The sequence below is a fragment of the Aquila chrysaetos genome, chromosome 19 (genome assembly GCF_900496995.4).
Source record: "Aquila chrysaetos chrysaetos chromosome 19, bAquChr1.4, whole genome shotgun sequence".
NCBI lineage: Eukaryota > Metazoa > Chordata > Aves > Accipitriformes > Accipitridae > Aquila > Aquila chrysaetos.
The window spans coordinates 26847825-26868547 of NC_044022.1; the positions used below are offsets into that span (position 1 = coordinate 26847825).

The following is a 20723-nucleotide window of genomic DNA, read 5'->3' on the forward strand; positions in this document are numbered from 1 at the left end:
CTAGTGAGGAAACGTGCAGCTGAGGACAGGAGCAGCAGGACCGTGAGATGCTGCGACAAGGAAATCTGCTCTCGTGAGTTTGCATTTGACTTGCTGGGGTGGGACAGAGGGGCAGAGAGGGGGGGGCGAGAGCTTCTGTACCCCCCCGGCACCATGATCGGGTGCCACATTGTAGAAGACCCCAGGACTGTGCCAGCTCCCCTGTCCCGAGCCAACAGAAGTGTCCAGGCGCTGGGACTCTTTTTTTTTTTTTTTCTGAGTTTAATAAACTAGAATAATTTATTTGACAGAACACAGAAACATCACAGATATGGTGGAGAAACCAAAGAAGCAGGTATCCATGAACAGTACAAAGTAACCACTTTACAAAAAGAAGTACCACGCTGCCCATCAGCTTTACCCAAAAATAAGAGGGGGGGGTTCAGCTCTGCATCCCCCCTGAACAGGGCGGGATGTAGCTAGCCCCACGGGTTGCTCTCAGATGACAACGCTGACCGCAACGGCACAATAAATAGTGAGAACGGCCTCTCGGGTGGTGGTGGGAGACCCGAGACCCCTGCAGACCCCGGTGGGGGTCTGTGGGGTGGGATGGGTCCCCGGCACCCAGCGAGGGAGCCCCAGGACGGGCACCGCCAAGCCAGGAGGCACAAGCATCTGGTGAAACACTAGTTAGGGTGGCAAACGCTGTGTTCCCCTTCCCCTCCCCACTCCCAAATAGGTGCTTGACCCCATGCAGGCACAGATCAGGGGAAAAACATCAACCAGGGGAGCTCTGCAGCTTGGGGGGGGGCCAAAGCATCCCCGGTGTAACCCCGCTGGGAAGAAGGTCGTTACGCCATGACCCTGCTGTGGCTGAGAAGAGGCGTTTGCAGCCTCTTCCAGAGCAAGCATCGTGCAGCCGGCGGCACGGACCCACGGGGGCTGCGCTTCCCCGCTGCCAGCTCCAAGTCCGCCGGCATTACCCGGCATTACCCGGCGACTCACGGCTCTGAGCTCGCTTCCTCCGGGGAGGCTGTACTGGTGTAAAAAACCAACGCAGCTGAAGAATAAACCCCCGGGGTTGGCTGCTTTAGGAGGATTTGAGGGTAAGAGCAGGGGGAGCGATGCCCACCCGTCTTGCCGGCTCCAAACCCCGGTGCCGGGTCGAACCTTTGCCGGGGAGCAGCTGGGCTCGGGTCTCGGGCAGGGTCCAAGGGTCAAAGCCAGGCTCGTGCACCCCGGGGAGGGAACGCATGCAGCAGGGCCAGACAGGAGGGGACAAAGGAGGGGACATTCGAGGTGTGTGGGTGCCCTTTCCCATGAGCAGGCTGCCTAGAAAAGACCCCCCCCCAGTTCTGCTGCAACCCACCCCCCCTTCCCTGTAGCAAACTGGTGTTGAGACTGGACTTATATAAAACGCATAAAAGAGGCAGCTCATAGGAAAGGGCTCTGAGTGCAAGGGAGGGAAGGGGCAGGGGGCTGGACGGGGAGCGGGGGGCTAAGGCGAGGGGTGCCGCGACCCCACAACCCCCCCCCCCCTTGCCTCCAGCACCCCTCCGGCCATGCCCTGCAAGGGAAACAGCAGCTCTGGCAGCTGGATGAAGAGTGACAACACGGCACAGCTGGAAGGTTATAATTGCTGTCGCCATCGGGCGATCCATAGGCTCCCGGTACAGGTAGAAAACAAAATTAATAATTATACAAAAGAGAAGAAGCCTAATGCACGGGTGTTACTGGCGCGCGCCGGCCCGGCGAGCTGAGGGGGGCTCGCTTATCTGTCGTTGAGCTGCGGGGAGTTTGTCCGCTCCTCCTCATCCTCCTTGTCGTCCTTCATACCTTTGAGTCGCTGGCGGGCAAAGTCTTCAAACACAATGTCATCGTCACTAGCGGAGACACAAGGGAGAGGGGCTTTACCGGGGGAGGACGGGGTGCACGGCGAGCCCAGGATTTGGGGGCACCCACCGCAAGGCTGTCCTGGCTCGCACGGCGAAGGCAGGCGTGCTCAATCCACACCGCGGTATTTCAGCAGCTCAGGGGGCTCTTAAAACCCCATCCCTCAGCAAACAGCCTCGCTTTTCAAAGCTTTACCATTACTTGCCCTCTGCAGCCCCCAAAATGCCCCCAAATAGGTGGCTGCCTCGGTGCTTGCTCGGTGAGCAAGCTGAGCAGCCCAGGAGCGATGTGTAGCCGGAGGGTGCAGCTCCGCATCGGCAGCCCGCGGCATCACCGGGACTGTCCGCACCGTTTGCTCCGCTCCTCGGGAACCGCAGCCCCGCAGAGAGCGGCTGGGTTGGCGGAGCGCTGCAAAAACCTCCCCAAACCACTAATACCAGTACAAACGCAGAGACTGGGATTAACCCAGTCGGTGCAACGCGGCCGCAGCATCACCAGCCCCAGGGCATGCACCCCCATCCGTGGGGACACCCCCCCCCCCGCCGGCCCCCCAACACATGATCCCGGCGGGCGCTTTCTTATTGCAGTTTCTCCTGTTTTTTGGAAAGCCGTGCAGGGAGATGGTGAGGGAGGAGAGAAGAGAGAGGGGCACGGCATGCGTTATGGGTTACGCGTGCGGGGTTAGTTATTGTGTGCCGATCCCACGGCACGGCACGGCACGGCAGGTGTTAGTGGGTTAGGGGGGTGCCATGCAACCTCTGTAAATGCTTCGCGTCCCCACACAGACCCCGGGGGGGGGTGTTTTTTGTCTCTTACTTTGTGTCAAGCTCTATCAGATTTGTATCTATGGGCGCTTCGTTCTCTGGAACTGAACAGAGGGAAGTATGGCACAGGGTTAGTCACCGCAGACACCGGGGTCGTCACTGCCGTCCCACCGGGAGGGTGCGACCCCCCCGGGGTTTGGCTGCACCGGGGCGATGGGGGCACCCCCGTGGTTTTAGCCCCAGCACTTGCTGCCCTGTGAATGGGTTACCACGGGCTCGAGGGGAGGCGAAAATCTCCATCGGGCACTGCGGCAGCCTCGCTGGCACGGACAGGGGAGCGGGCTGACCCCTCTGTGCCCCCCACCCACCGCCACCCCAAAGTGGGGCTGCCCCACACCCAGGGCCAGACACTCACCGTCCCGGTGTGCTGGTTCCTCCTTGGGTTTGGGATGCATCAGCGTGAAGGGCAGCTCCACCGCGACATCGCTGCAAGAGATGCCGGAGTAAAGCATGGGGCTGCCTGCGCTTTGCAAGCAGAGCAGGGCAAATTTGGGGGGGGGGGGGGGGGGCACAGAGCAGCGTTTCAGCTGCTGGGGAGACCACAAAGCCGGGCAAAAACCTGTATTATCCTCCGCGTAGCCTCTTTACAGCTATCGCGCTTCTTGCTCAAGCTTAACGCCGTGGTTTGGGATCAGCAGAACCCCCCCACCTCGGCTGCGGGGCCGGCAGCTGGGCCAGCCAGAGGGCACGAGGGAGATCAGCGCAGCAAAAAATCTGCCTTTTAACAGCTTAGCAGCAGCTGGGGATCCAAATCCCCCGGGTTTAGGCTGCGTGCCGGCAGCGCCATGTGAACGGCAGCGGGGTCTGGGGCAACCCCGGCGCTGCGGGAGGGATGGAGGAGGTGCACTGAGTTTCCAAGTGCTCAGCGGGCACAGCGATGGCAGGGTGGGACAGCCCAAAGACGGCCCCGAGCTCCTCCGGGGATGGGGTAGGACAGAGCTCTGCTCCTTCCACCCGCAAGCGTGTTGCAGCAGGGGGAAAAGCTTGTTGTGTGTGTCAGCTACAGCCCCGGCGTCCCCTGGGAACGGCGAGTGGGGACAGGCAGGCGTGGGGAGCCGTGGGACCCCACGGGAGGGGAGCGATGTGGGGATGGAGACCGGGAAAGTCCCGGAGACTCTCCTCCCCACGGCCGGAGATGCTCAGCCCCAAGGAGCCACCTCCGTGCTCTGCTCACTGTCCCCACCAGCACCCACGGTCCCTTCTCGCACCGGCCCCGCTGCTCTGGCACAGGGTGGGGGGGATGCAGGATCCGACCCCCGCCGACATCCCCAGCCCCACGACTCCTCAGCCCCACCACCCCGGCCCCGTCTCTGGGGGCTGCGTGGCTTTTGGCTTCGGGTGAGCCGGTGACCCCAACGGCGGTGGCATCCCGAAGACAAGTGTGGGGTCAGGGTGGCAGCGGAGGGGACCCAGGGGGTGCAACGGGGGGCTGCAGCAGCGGTTCGGGGGTGTTCGGGGGGAGCGGTGCAAGCATTACCTGGAGGCGAGATCTCCCAGCAGGCTGGCATGGGTCAAAGGAGACAACACATTAGTCACCGCTCCCCAAGGACACACGACCCCCCCACCTTGTGTCCCCCCACGCTGCTGAGTCCCAGAGGAGGTTTAGGGGGGGCAACGGGCCCCATCCGCGGCACAGGAGGGCTGCAAGCAGGGCCCCATCCTGCAAAAGGGGCTGCGGCAAAGACAAGGTGGGGAGCAGGGTTGTTGTATGGATTAATGACACCCCCCCCGCCCCCGGCAATGGCCACGCTGGTGTCACCAGAAAGGGCCCCCTTGCCCAGAGCTGGGCTCTGCCACAGCTTCACCATCCCACCCCCAGGAACCGCGCAGCATCCCGGGGGGAATGCGCTGAGGCCGGTCCCAAGCCCGAAGGAGAGAGCAAGGGAAGAGAGGGGGTGCAGGGTGGGGGGGTGGTCCCCAACACTCACCCTCCTCGTGACACCACCAGCTTCACCTTCACCTTGTAGGAGACGATAATGCCCAGGATCTCCTTGTTGGCTCCATCTCTTAACCTGGAGGAAGGGGTAGGTGGGCATCAGCAAGGGGATGTCCATGGGGACCAGCCCCCCCCCCATCCTCCTGAAGGTCCCCCCACCGGGTCTCCTCCACCTTGAGCATCACCCCTGGAGCAGGAGCTGGATGCCCACCCAGGCTCAGTCCTCCCCCAAGCCCCCCCAGCGCTGCTGGAGGGAGCAGAAGCCCCACGGGGGTGTTGGGGGGGGAGGCTCACAGTGTGCTGGAGGCCAGGTTGGTGTCCTCATGCTTGAGCTTGCCGTCCAGCGCCAGCCCCCGCTTCTCCCGGTTGTTGGCGAGGAAGGGGGTCAGGGTGTAGACTTTGCAGAACGTCGAGCTCGGGGCCACCATGTCGCTGGGGATGACAGCCACCATCAGCCAGAACTCCAGCTCCCCCCCAGCTCCAACAACCCCACCGGCCACCTTGGACATCTCCACCCCAGGCCGGGGAACATCTCCTTCCCAGGACCAGCCTGGAGGACATCTTCTTCCTAGCCCCAACCTAGAGGACATCTCCAGCCCCAGCCCCAGCCTGGTGAACATCTCCATCCCAACTCCATCCCAGCCCCAGCCTGGTGAGCATCACCATCTCAACTCCAGACCCAACACAGCAGACATCTCTGTCCCTGCCCCAGCCTGGAGTTCATCTCCGGCTGGGGGGGATGCAGAGGGTGACGTCCCCCAGGGTGCCATCAAAAAAAGGGTCTCCATCTCCCTGCTCCTCCCACCAGGACCCGCTTGCTAAAGACAACATCCCACTGCTTGAAGGTGCTGCATTGGGGCAGGAGTCCTCCAAGGCTCCTCCGAGATCCCTGGGGCCCCTCGCAATGTCCCTGAGCAGCCGGTACTCACTCGGCGTCCTCCACGGCCACCGGGCACTTGTACTGGGCGGTGTTGAAGAGGCAGATGTCGGCGTACTGGCGCACTGGGGCGAGAGATGGAGAGACGGGGGTCGGGGAGGGCCCCCGTAGGGATGGGGACAGCAGCCGGGGGGGGGCAATGTCCCATTCCTCACCTGAGATTTTGATCTTCTTCACCGTTTTGTTGGTGTTGTTGGTGACATGGACGTTGACACTGATGGGTTCTCCGTGGTAGTAGATCTGTGGGGAGCAAAGGAGGGGGGACGGTGAGGTCCCCGTCCTCGCCGGGGTCACCCCCCCGGTGTCCCCTCCCCGGTCCTTGCCCACCTCTTTGTCCAGGGACGCCTCGAGATGCAGCGGTTTGTCCGACATGAGGAACTGCCGGGTGGTCTCTGCCATGGGCTGGGGGCCGGGTCGCTCCGGCGCATACTGGACCTTACGGATCACCAGACGCACCGAGTTCCTGGGAGGAGACGGCGAGAGGAGAACCCAGGCGTCTGGCTGCCTGCAGGCACCTCTGCCCGCAGGCTGCCCTCTTTCTTGGCCCGTTTTGGGGTCAAATCCCTCTTTTCTTCTGGTCTGCTGGGTCAGGAGAAGGATGGCGTGGGAGGTCACGGCTGGATGCCCAGCTCGCTTGGGCTGCAAGGGGGCAGCCCCACGGCCGTGCCAGCCTGCCTGCGTGGCCCCACGTCTTGCCTGCAGCGCAGCCTTAGATGTCTCCATCCCAAACCCTAGATCATCTCCATCCCATCCCTACCCTGGAGAGCATCTCCATCCCATCCCTACCCCGGACAGCATCTCCATCCCACCCCCATCCTGGAGAGCATCTCCATCCCAGCCCCAACCTGGAAGACATCTCTGTCTCAGCTCCATCCTGGTGAACATCATCATCCCAACTCCAGCCCCAGCCTAGCAAATATCTCTGTCCCAGCCCCATCGTGGAGGACATCTCCATTCCAGCCTCATCGTGGAGGACACCTCCATCCCAGCCCCATCTCACCCACTGTGGGTAGCAAACTGGGGTGCCCCTTTCCCAATACCGGGTCATAGCCCCAGCCAGCACCCTGAGGATGCTGCTCCCACCCAGGCTAGACGGATCCTCTCCGCTCACCTCTTGTGGATTTTCTCCTCCAGGTTCTCCGCGCAGAAAGCTTTGACCTCGTAGTCCACGCCGCAGGCCTGGAGACCAGGAGGGGGCAGAGAAGGAGACAGAGAAACCCCTTTGCACCCCCCCAAAAGGTGACCCCAACCAACAGCCGGTCACCACTGCCCGGTGGCACAAGGATGGGTGGACCTTACCTTCCCCGTGTCCTCCGGGCCCGGCTGCAGCGTGACGGAGCAAGGCAGGTTGGGGGGGATCTGGAAGGGAAAGGGGGGGTTAGGAGCGGGGCTCGGACCCCCATCCCCGAGCCGGCTTTTTGCCGTGGAGACCCACGGCATCACCCGCTCGGCTGTGGGGCTGGGCACCGCATCCCCTCCCGGTGCCACCCCAGCACCGGAGCCAGGATTTTCCTGGTGCTGCCAGCATTGCCCCTTCCTGCCTGTCATGGGGGAGGACAGCCAGGAAGGATTTCCTCATTTTCCTAATTGCATTTCCTAATTGCACGGTGCCCTTTTCCTTCTGGCCATATTTCAACCCAAGTCCCGCTCCGAATCCGTCCTGGGCAGCGGCTCGGCCTCGCCAGACCCAAACCCTGAAGGGTTAGGAAAATCCATGGGCTTGGGGTTGGGTTTTTTTGTTAATCTGGAGGATTTGGAGGAATTAAGATTGTTTCACTGGGGCTCAGGGATGTTTGCGAGCCCGCGGGGCTCAAGCCTGGAAAATGCCACCGGGTCCCCCCCCGGCTCCAAGGGGGATGGGGGCGGCTGCTGTCGCCAAAGCTGCACCAGGAAATTTGGGGTGCAGGAGCACAAAATGGGGGTTTATCCCCCCCCCCCCACTATTCCCTGCCGGAGCTGCCCAAGCCCTGCTTTGCTTTGGGGGAGCACCCCAGGTTGGTGTCACTGCTCCGGTCACACTCAGGGCATGGACCCACTGTGCCAGCATTCACCCCGTGCCTCAGTTTCCCCACTGGTGGCTGCTTTTTGCTCCCGAGTTTTAAGATCCACTAACGAAAGCTGCATCTTCATCACGGGTGGCAGCATCTCACCCCCAACCATGACCCTACAGGCCCAGAAGGGACCCCAATGTCCCTGGGGGGGGGGTCACCATCCCCTCCAGCAGCAAGGGAAGAGCCCCCAGCAGCATTGTCACCCGCTGCCACCCTACCTCGAAGGTGAAGGGGTAGGCATGCTCGCCCAGCTTCTTGATCAGCCGCTCCTGCAGCCGCGTCAGGGGCTTCTTCTCCTCGGGGACCGGGGGGAAGGCTTGGGCATTGGCCACGAAGAGGTCCTTGCGGAAGGTCAGCCCCAGCACATCCAGGTCCTCGCGGCCATAGCGGAAGGCGCAGGTCAACGTCACAAAGACTGGGGAGGGTGACAAGGGGTGGAGGTTGGTGGCAGGGTGGCATCATGGTGTGGTGGTATCATGGCATGGGGCATCATGGCGTGGTGGCATCATGGCATGGTGGCATCATGGCATGGTGGTATCATGGCATGGTGGCACCATGGCATGGTGGTATCATGGCATGGGGCACATGGTGTGGTGGTATCATGGCGTGGTGGCATCATGGCATGGTGGTATCATGGCATAGTGGTATCATGGCATGGGGCACATGGTGTGGTGGTATCATGGCGTGGTGGCATCATGGCATGGTGGTATCATGGCATGGGGCATGATGGTGTGGTGGTATCATGGCATGGGGCATGATGGTGTGGTGGTATCATGGCATGGTGGTATCATGGCATGGGGCACCATGGTATGATGGTATCATGGCATGGTGGCATCATGGTGTGGTGGCATCATGGCTCATCCCGGTCCCACCAGCACTGGGAAGTGGTGGTGGCTCCCAGGAGGTGCCATGGTGGGGAGACGGGGATGCAGCCTGGGCACCAGCCAGATGTGCCTTGGGGTGCCCACCACAGGACCCCCATCCTCTGCAGGACAGGGCACCCACCGTGGGGACAGGGGGCTGGAAAACATCACCCAAGGGCCCAAAGATGCCAACACGCAGGGTCACCGGCCGTCCCCTGCGGTGGTGCCACGCAGGGAGCCGTTACCTTTTCTCTCCTTCAGGTACTCGGGATCCACCAGCACCACTCCGTCTGCAAGGGAAGACCGCAGCGTCAGGGGACACGCCGGCAGGGACGGGAGGGGGACACGGAGGGGTTGGGGGGGACACGCTGGCAGGACTGGGGGGGACACGCTGGCAGGGTCAGGGGGACATGCCAACTGGGTCAGGGGGACACGCTGGGATGGTTAAGGGGATGTGGCAGCAGGGTCGGGGGGCATGCCAGCAGGGTTGGGGGGGGCACGTGCAGGCAAGGTTGGAGGGGACACGCTGGCAGGGTGAGGAAAGGACACGCCAGCAGGGTTAGGAGGGGACATGTGACATATAAAAGGTCCCCTTTATACAGAGAGGCATCACCTCAGAGCCACCAGCCAGGGCTGGGTGGGGGACACGGTGGCAGGAGGGGGACAGGCTGCACCCGCTGCACCCAGGGGACAAAGACAGACACGGGGGGGGGCCGCGCCAGGGACCCCGGGAGCCCCGCGGTGCCCAGCTCCTCATGTGCAACCAGCCATGCGCCTGCCACCGGAGACAGATACATCTCAATATTTATGTATTTTTTTTAATTTATATATCTATTTAAAGCCTTCTCTCTGCAGGATGAGAGATAGGGGGGATTCGGGCTCTGCCTCCCGAGGTAATTAATCCACGGAAGCTGCAGGCGTCTTAAATGAGTAATAAAACAGGAATATTATTCAAAACCGGCTGTTTTCTGACTCCTCTGGCGCGGGTGCTTCTCCAGCGGCTGTCCCTTAGGGATGCAGCCGCTGCCAGTGGATGGGGACGTCCCCAGGGCATCTCCCGGGGGGGAGTCCCTGCTCCCCAAAAACCCTTCTTCCCACTCACAGAGGCTCAAGCAAGCCCAGCCCACCCCGGCACATCCCCCCACCCAAACTGAGTTCCCCCCCCCACCTCCCCGGCCCCACATACCCACGGGATCCACCACGTCGATGTGATCCACAAAATCCCTCTTTCCCAGGTAGACGGTGAGCTGCGGGAAGGGATGGGGGGGGGGTCAGGGATGCCCAGAGCCGCCCCCCGGGCTCCCGTGGCCGGATCCGTGCTGGCAGAGCTCCGGGGGGTGTCCTGGGGTCCCCCTGTCTGGTCACCACCCGCTGGGGTCCATCAGCCCCATGGTCCCCACGTGGCACCCCATCCCTGCAGCACCCAAAAGCCAGCCCCCCCGGTCCCAGCCCCGGTCTCAGGCAAAGCCTGGACCCCCCCGATGTCCCCAGACCTGGTGGCATCTGGAGACACTTGGCATTTGGGGACATTTGGGTTAAGGTCAAGCCTCAGCTGGCACCCCATGGGCTGAGCCCCACGGCATCACCCTCCCGACTTTCTCCTGATGGGGAAACTGAGGCACAGGGCACAGACGCATCAGTCACTCAAGGGTCAGCAGGAGCATCCTCCCCCGGGAACGCCGGGAGATGCCGGGTGTGATGGAGAGGACCACCAACTCCAAGCCGGGAGCGAGCCCCGGTGCCAGCGCACGCTGCCGCCGGCTCGGACAGTCCCCGGCTCACCGGCTCAGCATCCCTGGCACCAAATCGGATTTGCCTCTCACCGCACAGCCCCGGCAATCCCAGCCGGATCCCGGCTGGAGCTGGTGAGTTCCCGACCCCGGCCTCATCCCATTAGGTGATTGAATAAATAAGCCTTTCCCTCCAGCGCAGGGCAGGCAGGAGCAGGCAGCTGCCAGGCAGGGGGTTACACTGCCAGACCCACGCTGGAGCTGCCTAAAAACCCCACGGGCAGGGCTGCCTGCACCCCGGCACCCATCCGCTCAACCCCATGGGGGGGCTGCAGGCAGCTCCATCACCGACTGAACCCCCTGACCTTGGGCAAGCCCCCCCCCCTTAACCCCGCCGTGCCTCAGTTTCCCCTCCTGCTGGCGTGGCAGGATGCTCAGGCAGCAGGCAGCTTGCAGGGCACCTTTGGGTACGTGCCTGTCCCCCGCTCCTGGCTGTGCTTGCAGGATTTGGGGGGGGGGGTCACCCCAGGAAGCACCGGCTCCCCCCGCTTCCCCCCCATCTCCCCAGGGAGCCACCGGCCTCCCACTTACCTTCCCGTTGGGACTGGCTTTCTTAAACACCCTGCAAAAAGAGCAAAGGGAAGGTGGAGGGGTTAGCGGCTGGGGCAGGGGGCACCCATGGGTGCTGCGGGATGCGTTTCCATCACGCCAGGGCAGCACGGGGCAGGCGATGGTACCTGACCCCATAGGGTACGGGACCCACGATGCCCGGCTCCGGGCACAGAGTGAGGGCACCTGACCCTATATACCATACGGGAGCACAGACAGCCTGCTCCTGGCCCCCATACGGCACTGGGGAGCGGGACGGGACGCCCAGGGGCTGCACGGCTCTGCCGCTGGGCGAGGGGCTGGGAGAGGAGCAATGCGAGGTGCAGAGCAAGGTGCCACGCAAAGGCACGAGTCAGGTAAGATGCAAGGTGCCCTGCAAAGACCCTGCCGTGCAAGGTGCCGTGCAAGGTGCTGCACAAAGGCCCTGCTGTGTGAAGCCAGGCTTTCTGCAAGCTGGGGAACAGCACGGCAGAGGGGCAGCCCCCGGCAAGCGGCACAGCCCCCTGCAACCCCGTTGGGTGCCAGGATCTGGCCGACCCTTGGCATCCTGATGAACGAGCAGGAGCAGCCGCTGCCAGCGCCCTGCTCTGGAAAACAGAGGTGTCGGGAAGCCAGCACAGCGTTATCGCACGGGGAAGGCGCCCAGATACCACCATGATGGGCAGCAGCCCAAAGCCCGCAGGCTGCAGAGCTGCATCCCAGCACCCAGCTGCCTTCCAGCACCTTCCTCGCTCTTTATGGCTTTAATTTGTTTCTAATTACCTGAAAGTAAATTAAAAATAAGGTTTGCGCCGCACACACGGATATTAAAAAGGGGGTTGGGGTGAGGCTGCATCGCGGCACGGCAGCTCCCTGGGGATGGGGACGAGCCGTGCAGGCGCCCGGGGAGCTGGAAGCAGCATGGGACCACGGGGACACATCACCCAGGATGGGGCCACCCCGATGGATGAAACCCCCCCACCCAGCACATTTGCACCCGCTCTGGCTGTGGGGTGACGGTCCCCACCGTCACCTCTGCCCCACGGGACGTGGAGCACACGGATGGATCCCAAAGCCACCGGAGAGGCGAGGAGAGATGGGGGGTGCTCCTGTCCCTGGGGCTTTTCATCCATCCTCCATCCCAAGGGCCGCCCTGCACCGTAGGAACAGCCCCCAGGCATCCCCTTTGCCCCCCCAAATCCCTCTGCAAGACCCCACGGAGCTGTGGGGGAAGGACGTGGGTCCGACACGCCACCGCGGCGTTGCAAGCGCCGGGGAAGCCAGAGCATCCCCAGTCTGCCTGCTGCAGGCAGGGAGCAGGCAGGGGCAGGCAGGGCTCGCTTGCCCGGCACTGCCCGATTTCAGAGCCTGTTCAGAGCCTGCCCTGGCACGAAGCCACCCATAATGGGTTCTCCTCGGATAATCCCTCCTCGCCTTTAAATTCCATTAAAACCATCCGGGAAGATTAGTGACGGCGGTTTGGGCTGGGAAAAAACAATTCCCAGGGCGGCTGCTCGGCTCTGCCGAAATACCAGGGGCTCCTCCAGGCGCTGCCGGGATGGATCCTCACCCCACGGCCAAGGAGAGCTGCCGGCATCCCGCTGCCTGCGTTTGCCTGCACCCCGCAGAGGGGCAGGCAGGCAAAGCGGCAGCCGGTGGGTTTGCTCGGCACAAGCAGGGAATTAAAACAGAGCGGTGCCGGTTCGGGTCAGGTCCAATACACGGTGCCCGAGCCATAATCCTGGTGATGGGGTGGGATGCGCCGGGCTGCCACGGGCACCGCACCGGGGGACTTGTGGGCACACGCCGGGGAGGGTCCTGGCACGGCCAAGTGCCGGTGGCTCGGTCCCTGCGCCGAGCACAGCCTCGACAGGAGCATCCAGGGTCCTGCTGCCTGTGCCGGGGTGTCGGACACCTTGTCCCCATGCCAGGGGCATCCTCATCCTCATGCCTACGTGCCAGGGTGACCGACATCTCCAAGCCTGGGTGCTGGGGTGACCCTCAGCCATGCCCACGTGCCACAACGACACTCACCCCTGTGCCCACGTGCTGGGGAGACCCTCGCCCCCGTGCCCACGTGTCGGTCCATGCAGGAGGGACAGCAGTGCCGGGAGCGCTCCCGAGTGCCAGCAAGCCCCAGCACCAGCCTCAGTGGTCCAGCACAGCGCCGGCGTTCGGCACAGCACGGCACAGCCCTGGGCTACCGGGGACATTCATCCCGCTGCTCCCGTCATGCCATGTCACCCAGCAGGCATCACTGCCAAGTCCCTGGCCGGGGAGCAGGATGCGGCCCCGCCACGCAGGCATGGGGAAGAGGTGTTGCTCCTTCAGGGAGCAAATTTCCACCATCCCTGAAATCCTAGGGAGATTCCAGGAGGTGGCTGGGATTCCCGGGACCGGAGCCGCTCTCCCCAGCCCTGACAGGGAAGGGGCTCAGCGCGGAGGAGATTTCCTCTGCTGGAGACACAGCAACTGGGAAAAGGGGGGAAAAAGGGGGATTACTGAAATTCAACATTCCCTCTGAGCAAAAATGCCTGGTTCTGCTGGGAAAGGGCCCTTCCTTCATCTGCTTCCAGCCCTGCCGCCTCCTCCGGCAGCAGCTCCCATGCCAGGGAAGCCCAGGCAAGAGGAGGAGGAGGGCAGCGGGCTGGGCTGGGTGCTCCGGCAAATCCCGGGATCACCCACTCCAGAGGTCCGGCTATCACACAAGGACTGGGGGGTTGGCTGGGGGGGCTGGGAGAGGCGGGGGGGGGCCAGCCCGCATCCCCACACTTATTCCCTTGACCCCAGATGAGCCCCAGGAGATGACAAGGGCTGTTGATAAATCCTCTCCCAGGCACATAAACACTCAGGACAACCCGCAGGCTGTCCCAAAACCACAGGGAACGTCGGGAACATCCCGCCGGCCCTTCCCGGGTGGCCTCTCCTCGGGATGGCGGCGGTGGGGGGGGGTTGAGTTTTCCCAGCCGAGATGGGAGAGCTTTTCCACGGGCGGGATGCTCGGCATGAGGGTTTGCCGGCACCGCGGTCCCCAGCGTGCAGGGCGAGGGCCGGATCCTGCGCTGGTGCGAGCAAAGTCAGCGTTAATGGGAGCGCTGCTGCAATTAAATAAATGGGGGGGAATAAAGGGCCTGGGCTCATCAGGAAAGGGCGGCAGCGCTGTTACTCAGCATTTCCCCTTCCCCACAATTAATTAATTAATTGGGTTTTAAGGCCATGGGGGGATCAGAGCACCCAGTCTCAAGAGCTGGGGACGGAGGGGGCGATGCCATCCTCCTGAGAGCCCGGAGCAATTAACTGGGGGATTTTTCTGGGTAATTAATGAGGTGTTACATAAAAGCAGGGTGGGGAGCATCCTCTGCCAGCCCGTCGCCCCACATCCCCCCCACCCAGGGACCAGCACCCAGAGGAGACCCCAGAGACGGCTCACACCAGGGTCAGCGCAGGGAGGTTTCGGCGTGCCAGATCCTAACCCCAAGCCGTGCCGGGAAGCCCGGAGAAACGCGGCCAAAGGATGGAGGCTCAGCCGATCCCACTGCCAGGACCCCCCCAGGGACGCTGGAGGGGGGCCAGGGAGGGAGCGGCGATGCCTCCTGCCCATCCCTCGTTACACAAACGAAGCTGCTAATGAACCCCGGCGAAGGCGAGATCGATGGCGGGTGCTGCAGAAGTGCCGAGCAGGAAACAATTACTCACCGCTCCTCCCCGGCACCGCCGGCGTCCACCCATGCCGGCCGCACGCCGGGGGCAGGGACCCCACGCAGCCCCACGCTGTGGGTGCAGGAGCCTGCGGTGGCCCCACGCCGTGGGTGCAGAAGTCCTGTCCAGCCCCACGTTATGGGTGCAGGAGCCCCACAGAGCCCGAGACCTGCACAGCCCCATGCGATGGGTGCCGGAGCACCGCGCAGCCCCATGCTATGGGTGCAAAAGCTATGCACGGCCCCATGCCGTGGGTGCACGAGCCTGGGCTGGCCCCACGCTGTGGGTGCAGAAGCCTGCAGTGGCCTTGTGCTATGGGTGCAGGAGTCCTGTCCAGCCCCACATTATGGGTGCAGGAGCCCCACAGAGCCCGTGACCTGCACAACCCCATGCTATGGGTGCAAAAGCTATGCACGGCCCCGTGCCGTGGGTGCAGGAGCCTGCGGTGGCCCCACGCTGTGGGTGCAGAAGTCCTGTCCAGCCCCACGTTATGGGTGCAGGAGCCCCACAGAGCCCGAGACCTGCACAGCCCCATGCGATGGGTGCCGGAGCACCGCGCAGCCCCATGCTATGGGTGCAAAAGCTATGCACGGCCCCATGCCGTGGGTGCACGAGCCTGGTCTGGCCCCACGCTGTGGGTGCAGGAATACGGGGTGACCTCAGGCTATGGGTGCAGGAGCCCGGGTTGCCCCCCCCAGAAAGACCTCCACGGCCACGCATCCCGACGGCCAGCTCTGTCCGAAAGCACCCACGGGAGCAAGCGGGGAAGGTGGCACGCGGGGACACGGTGGCCTCTCGCGTTTCAGCATCCGCTCGACGTCGGGGGGACCCTCGCCCGCTGCCGGATCCGGAGGGAGGGAAGGAGGAAGCGCTGAGCCTTCCCTCCCCCTCCAGCCCTTCCTGGTGTCGAAAGGCCGGAGACACGAGGCAGGAAGCCGCCGCCACCGCTGCCCGTCGGTGATTTCCAACACCCGGTGGCCCCACGCCGTGGGCCGGTAGCCCCGGTGCCCCCCGAGCCCCCCGGCACGCTGCCGCAAGGCCGAATCCTGCTCTCCTGCCCAGCCTGCCCTCTCCCTGCCATTGATCCGGTACCTTAATGAGCTCGTTAGGCACACGTCCGGGGGCTAACGATCGCTTTATTTGGCGGCTGATAATTGAGTGGGGTCCGTTTGATCTCTGTTGGGAAGATTTACGAGGATTTGATTCCTCGGGGCATTGCCTTTGAACTTGGGGCGGAGGAGCCGGCGTTCTCACTGGCTCTCACGCTAATGGGGCCAGTGGGCAGATCTAATTAGCCAGAGCCGCGTTAGAAGGGACCTCCGGGGATAACGGAGCCGCCAGCAACCACATCACACACACTGGCATAACCCCGCAGCGGCGGCCGGTGGCTCTGTGCCAGCCATGCCGGGATGAGCCCGGAGCGCCGTACCAGCCGATCCCAAAGCCAGAGCATCCCACGGGCCGAAGGCTGCATCCCGCATCCCCGTTGCATCCCCACTGCATCCCCGTTGCATCCCCTGCCAGGCTCGGTGGCAGCATCCCCCGGCGGGGTTGGAGCTCCGCCGGCTTCCTTGGCAAGGAAACGCCTTGGCTGTGGGATCCGGGATGTGTCTGGATCCTGCTGTTATTACCAGAGTTTGTTCTCCAAACAACAGCCAGGAAGCAGGAGTCTCCCCTCCCGGGCCACCTTCCAGGGCTCCTTCTCTTCCTAACGGAGATCCCTGTCCCACTCCCGGATCCTACGGCTTCATCCAGAGGGATGCACAGGATGCCGGGACTGCAAAGCACCCCAGGGGACTGGTTGGTCCCAGAGTGGTTTGATGCTGCAGAGGGGCAGGATGGGACCGTGGGGCCAGGGGGATGGGTGCGAAGGGATGCCCGGTGCCAACCAAAGTGGGCTCTGCCACGCCAGGACCACCACGGTGCTTCCCCAGCTCCAGCTCCAGCTTTGTCTCCACTGACCGCTGGGAAACCACCCTCAGCCGCAGCTCAAACCACGGGCCACTGGCCGAGCATCCCACTGGCCCACGGAGGCCAGCGGGTGCCTGTGGGGCTGCGGCCAGCCCGGCTGGGTGCTGGGTGGGAAGAGCTGGGGGGGGTGATGTGTGTTTTTTGGAGAAGCTGCAAATAATTAGGCGATGTGTTCGGTGGCGGCCGGGGCTGGCCCGGTCCGCGGCGGTGCCAGCAGCCACAAACTCGCCTGTTTACTCCACCAAGCCACTTCCTCCGGCTCTTCCCACCGCGGGGCTTTGAAGGGGGCTTGGCAGGAGGCTGGGAACGGCGGCACGATGACGCACGGAGCCGCAACGGCCGAGCCCCCGAGCACCCCACCAAACCCGGGGACGGCTCCTGCACCCCGCGCTGGGGGTTCGCCTGCACCCTGGATGTGATCTTCACCCTGCGTGGAGCACCCAGGGCCACACCGGGAGCAGGGTGACCCCAAACCTTGTGGCACCAAGGCCGGTCGGTGGCAGATGTGGAGATGTGACCCCCAAGAAAACTGGGGTGGCCCCATGCTGGCACCGGAGGAATCAACAGAAATGATGCTTTTGGGGTATCTGATGGTAAATCAGCTCCCAAGGCCGAACCCCCCGACCCCTCTCTGGTGGCTTTGGGATGAATCCGAGTGGATTTGGGGTCGGAGCTCTGAAACGGAGCCGAAAGGAAGATGGGGAGTGGGGGGGAGATTTGTCAGCCTAATTCCGCCCCCCCACACCCCCCCCAGCTCCCTCCGTACGCGCTGCGTGGGCAGGGATCAGCTCATGCCTCTCCTGCCTGCACGCCTGCCCGCGGTTGCTGCCAGCCTATGGGAATGCCGCTTGCCCGAGCTCCCCCGGGCACCCAAAAATCTCTCGGGGCCGAATCGGCTGCAACCCAGGGATTCCCCAGCTTTGCTGCTGCGAAGGGGGGGCTCTCCCCCCAGCCCCCCAACTCTGGGGGGCTGCTCGCCTGCTCCAGGGGTGCAACGTGCCGGTTCTCAAGAATTAGGGACGCTGAGCCGGGGGGATGCAGATGCTGTCGGCCACGGCTGGGGCAGCAGCACCCAAGCAGCCCGTCCGGCAGCGAAGACCCCCCCAATGCTGGGGGGTCAGCGGGAGCCCCCAAATCCTATCCTGCCACCCTGAAACGCTGCAGCGTTTCTGGAAGGTTCTGCCAAAGCAGGGCCGGACCCCCTCGTCCTTCCCTCCTGCCGTAGGGCACGGCGGTGGCATCGGCTGCACCGAAGCCCCCTGGTCCTGACGCCCAGGTGCCACGGCGGGGGGGACCGAGGGGAGGGCAATGCCACCCCCCTGACTGCCCGCCAGGGTTGGGGGTGAGCAGGAGCACCCCTAAGTACCTGGCCCTGAATAATTAATGACGGGGAGGCCCAGGGGACAGAGAGCTGTCAGAAAGGGATCAGGGTGACGGATGGCACCAAGCTGGAGCATTAACCCCTTGGCCACCCCACCACGACAGCCAGGGCCAGCTGGGGAGGGGGTGTCATGGGAGACACCCCCAGACCCTCCCCAGACCCTCCATGCATGGGCTGGTGGGGGGGTCACCGGGCTCTCCCCCGAGGTCCCGAAATCCCGGGGTGGGCACCTCCACGGGTCCCTGCGTTCGCCGCAACCATCTTTGCCGTGCTCCGCGCCCGGGGCCCTGGGAAACGCAGGGCGGCCGGAGGGTCCCCATCGGCACGGGGGTCCCCAAAGGCTGGCTAGCCATCGTGGTGGCTCCCATGGGACCAAGGCATGGCATGCCGTCGTGGTCCCCGCGCCTCCAGGCCTGGCATGTGCTCCCAAAAATGCTGGGGAGGGAGGGGGGGGGGAGCACACCAGGGGCTGGCTCCTGGGGGTCACTCCAGGCTCCCACCTGAATCACGAGTGGGAAGAGCTGGGGTGACCCCCCCACCCTCAAAAAAACCATCCGGGCTCCAAATCAAGATGGGAAGAGAGCGATAACGCCTCCGAGCACCCACCTCGGACCCACGGCGGGGCAGGGGTGCGGGCAGGGCTGCAGGACCCTCTCCCCAAGCCCCCGGGTCCCGTCCCCCGTGTCGTGTGTGTGTGTCCCCCCCCCCCGCCGGCCTCAAGCCCTCGGCCGGGATGCAGCCGCTGTCTCCCACCTCGCACCCCAGCAGCCGGGGGACCCCGGTGGGGACCCAGGGGACCCTCCGTCAGCCCCGGCCAGCGGCGGCCAGATGTTGCCCGCAGCTGGGGCGGGCAGTCCCGGAGGGCTCGGCAGAGGCAGGCGGCGAGCAGGCAGCGCTGAGGCGGACGGCGTTCCGGGATCCCCCGTCCCCTCCTTCCCCGTCCCCCGCCATGCCCGGGGCTGCTCACCCCGGGGTGCCCCCCCCCCTCCCCGCCCCGGCCCCACTCACCGGGTGCCTTTGTCTCCCATGGCCCCGCCGATCCTCCGGGCGGCTACAACCGGGAAACGCCGACCGGGCTTGGAAAATTACTGGCTGGTTGGTGGAGGGGAGAGGCGGCGGCGGGGCGGGCGCTGGGCCCGGTACGGCCCGGTACGGCCCCGGGGCGGGGGGGCGCGGATACGCTCGGCTCCCCTCGGCTGCGCTCGGCTGGGCTCGGTTCGGCTGGGCTCGGCTCCGCTCGGCTGGGTTCGGCTGTTTTCGGCTGGGTTCGGCTGGGCTCGGCCCGGCTCCGGTGCGGGCGCTGCCGCCGCCTCCGCCCGCCCCCGAGCGGCGCGGCCCCCGGGGCGGGGGGCGGCGGCACGCGCGGGGCCACACGCGCGGGGAAGGCGGGGACACGCGGACACACGGACACGGACACGGGGGGGGGGGGGCGGGGGGTGAGATGTGCGCGCGCGGGTACAGAGGGGGAGGTGCGCCCCCCCGTGCCCGCACAGGCACAAGGCGGAGGGAGGGGCTGCCCCGCCTGCACCGGGGCGCGCGCGCGCGATCACGCACAGGTGCGCGCACACGCGCGCCGCACGCCCACGCGCACCCCGGTGTGTGCACGCGCAGAGGGAGGGAGGTGTGCGCTGCCCCCCCCCCCCCGCACGCGCACACACGCGCGCAGGTGCACCTGTGCACGCGCCCCGCCCCCCCCCCCGCGCCGGTGTGTGCACACACACGGGGGGAGGTGCTTGCACGCACCCGCGCGCGCGCGCGGGCCCCCCTGCCCCTTTGTGCGTGTGCGCCTCCGTGTGCGCGCACACACGCACCATGTGCGCGCACACCCCGTGTGCACACACCCCCATGTGCACACACACACCCACCCATGTGCACACACACCCCCATGTGCACACACCCACCCATGTGCACACACCCACCCATGTGCACACACACCCCCATGTGCACACACCCCCATGTGCACACACACACCCACCCATGTGCACACACCCACCCATGTGCACACACACCCCCATGTGCACACACCCCCATGTGCACACACCCACCCACCCATGTGCACACACCCACCCATGTGCACACACACCCATGTGCACACACCCCCATGTGCACACACACACCCACCCATGTGCACACACCCACCCATGTGCACACACACCCATGTGCACACACCCCCATGTGCACACACACACCCACCCATGTGCACACACCCACCCATGTGCACACACACCCATGTGCACACACCCCCATGTGCACACACACACCCACCCATGTGCACACACACCCCCATGTGCACACACACCCATGTGCACACACCCCCATGTGCACACACACACCCACCCATGTGCACACACCCACCCATGTGCACACACACCCCCATGTGCACACACACCCATGTGCACACACACACCCACCCATGTGCACACACACCCCCATGTGCACACACACCCATGTGCACACACCCCCATGTGCACACACACACCCACCCATGTGCACACACCCCACTCATGTGCACACACCCACCCATGTGCACACACACCCCCCTGTGCACACACACATCCCCAGTGCACACCCCCCCCCACGTGCACACACCCACACACACCCACACGAACACCCAGGTGTGCCCACCCCCACGTCCGCTCCCCCTCCCGTTGCGGGGGGGGGACCCGGGCGAGGACTCCCACGGGGTCACCAAGCCCCGGGTGGGCGGCCAGCGGGCGCCCTGGGGACACTGGGGACGGTCACCCCCGCTGGCAGCAGGACCTGCCTTCTCCCGCTGGGGACAGGGGACATACGTGGGGACACGGCGACATACATGGGGACATACGTGCGGACACGGGGACATAGATGGGGACACGGGGACATGGGGACACG

General features: G+C 64.6%; 1 protein-coding gene across 2 annotated transcripts; it reads right to left on the minus strand.

Moving 5' to 3' along the window:
• Positions 1-259: 259 nt before the first annotated feature.
• On the minus strand, positions 260-19210 carry ARRB1 (arrestin beta 1). Of its 2 annotated transcripts, XM_030042849.2 has the most exons (16): positions 18861-19208; positions 10805-10835; positions 9670-9730; positions 8729-8773; positions 7839-8035; positions 6869-6928; positions 6681-6748; positions 5897-6032; positions 5725-5809; positions 5562-5634; positions 4927-5064; positions 4625-4708; positions 4174-4197; positions 3052-3122; positions 2689-2740; positions 260-1862 (listed from the first exon to the last, which is right to left on the minus strand). In XM_030042849.2, exons 1-16 carry the CDS (start codon positions 18878-18880, stop codon positions 1751-1753), a joined length of 1257 nt encoding a protein of 418 aa, XP_029898709.1. In that variant the 5' UTR covers positions 18881-19208; the 3' UTR covers positions 260-1750. The 2 variants fall into 2 exon arrangements, with proteins under 2 accessions (XP_029898709.1, XP_029898711.1); XM_030042851.2 differs by lacking the exon at positions 2689-2740 and having other exon boundaries at positions 18861-19210.
• Between the last annotated feature and the right edge of the window lie 1513 nt (positions 19211-20723).

Coding starts and splice junctions, on each gene's coding strand:
- ARRB1 (XM_030042849.2), bottom strand. CDS start 18,880: ATGGGAGACAAAGGCACCCG. Junction 2,741..3,051: donor GGAACCAGCACACCGGGACG/GTGAGTGTCTGG, acceptor CCCTCTGTTCAG/TTCCAGAGAACGAAGCGCCC. Junction 1,863..2,688: donor CTGATAGAGCTTGACACAAA/GTAAGAGACAAA, acceptor TGTCTCCGCTAG/TGACGATGACATTGTGTTTG.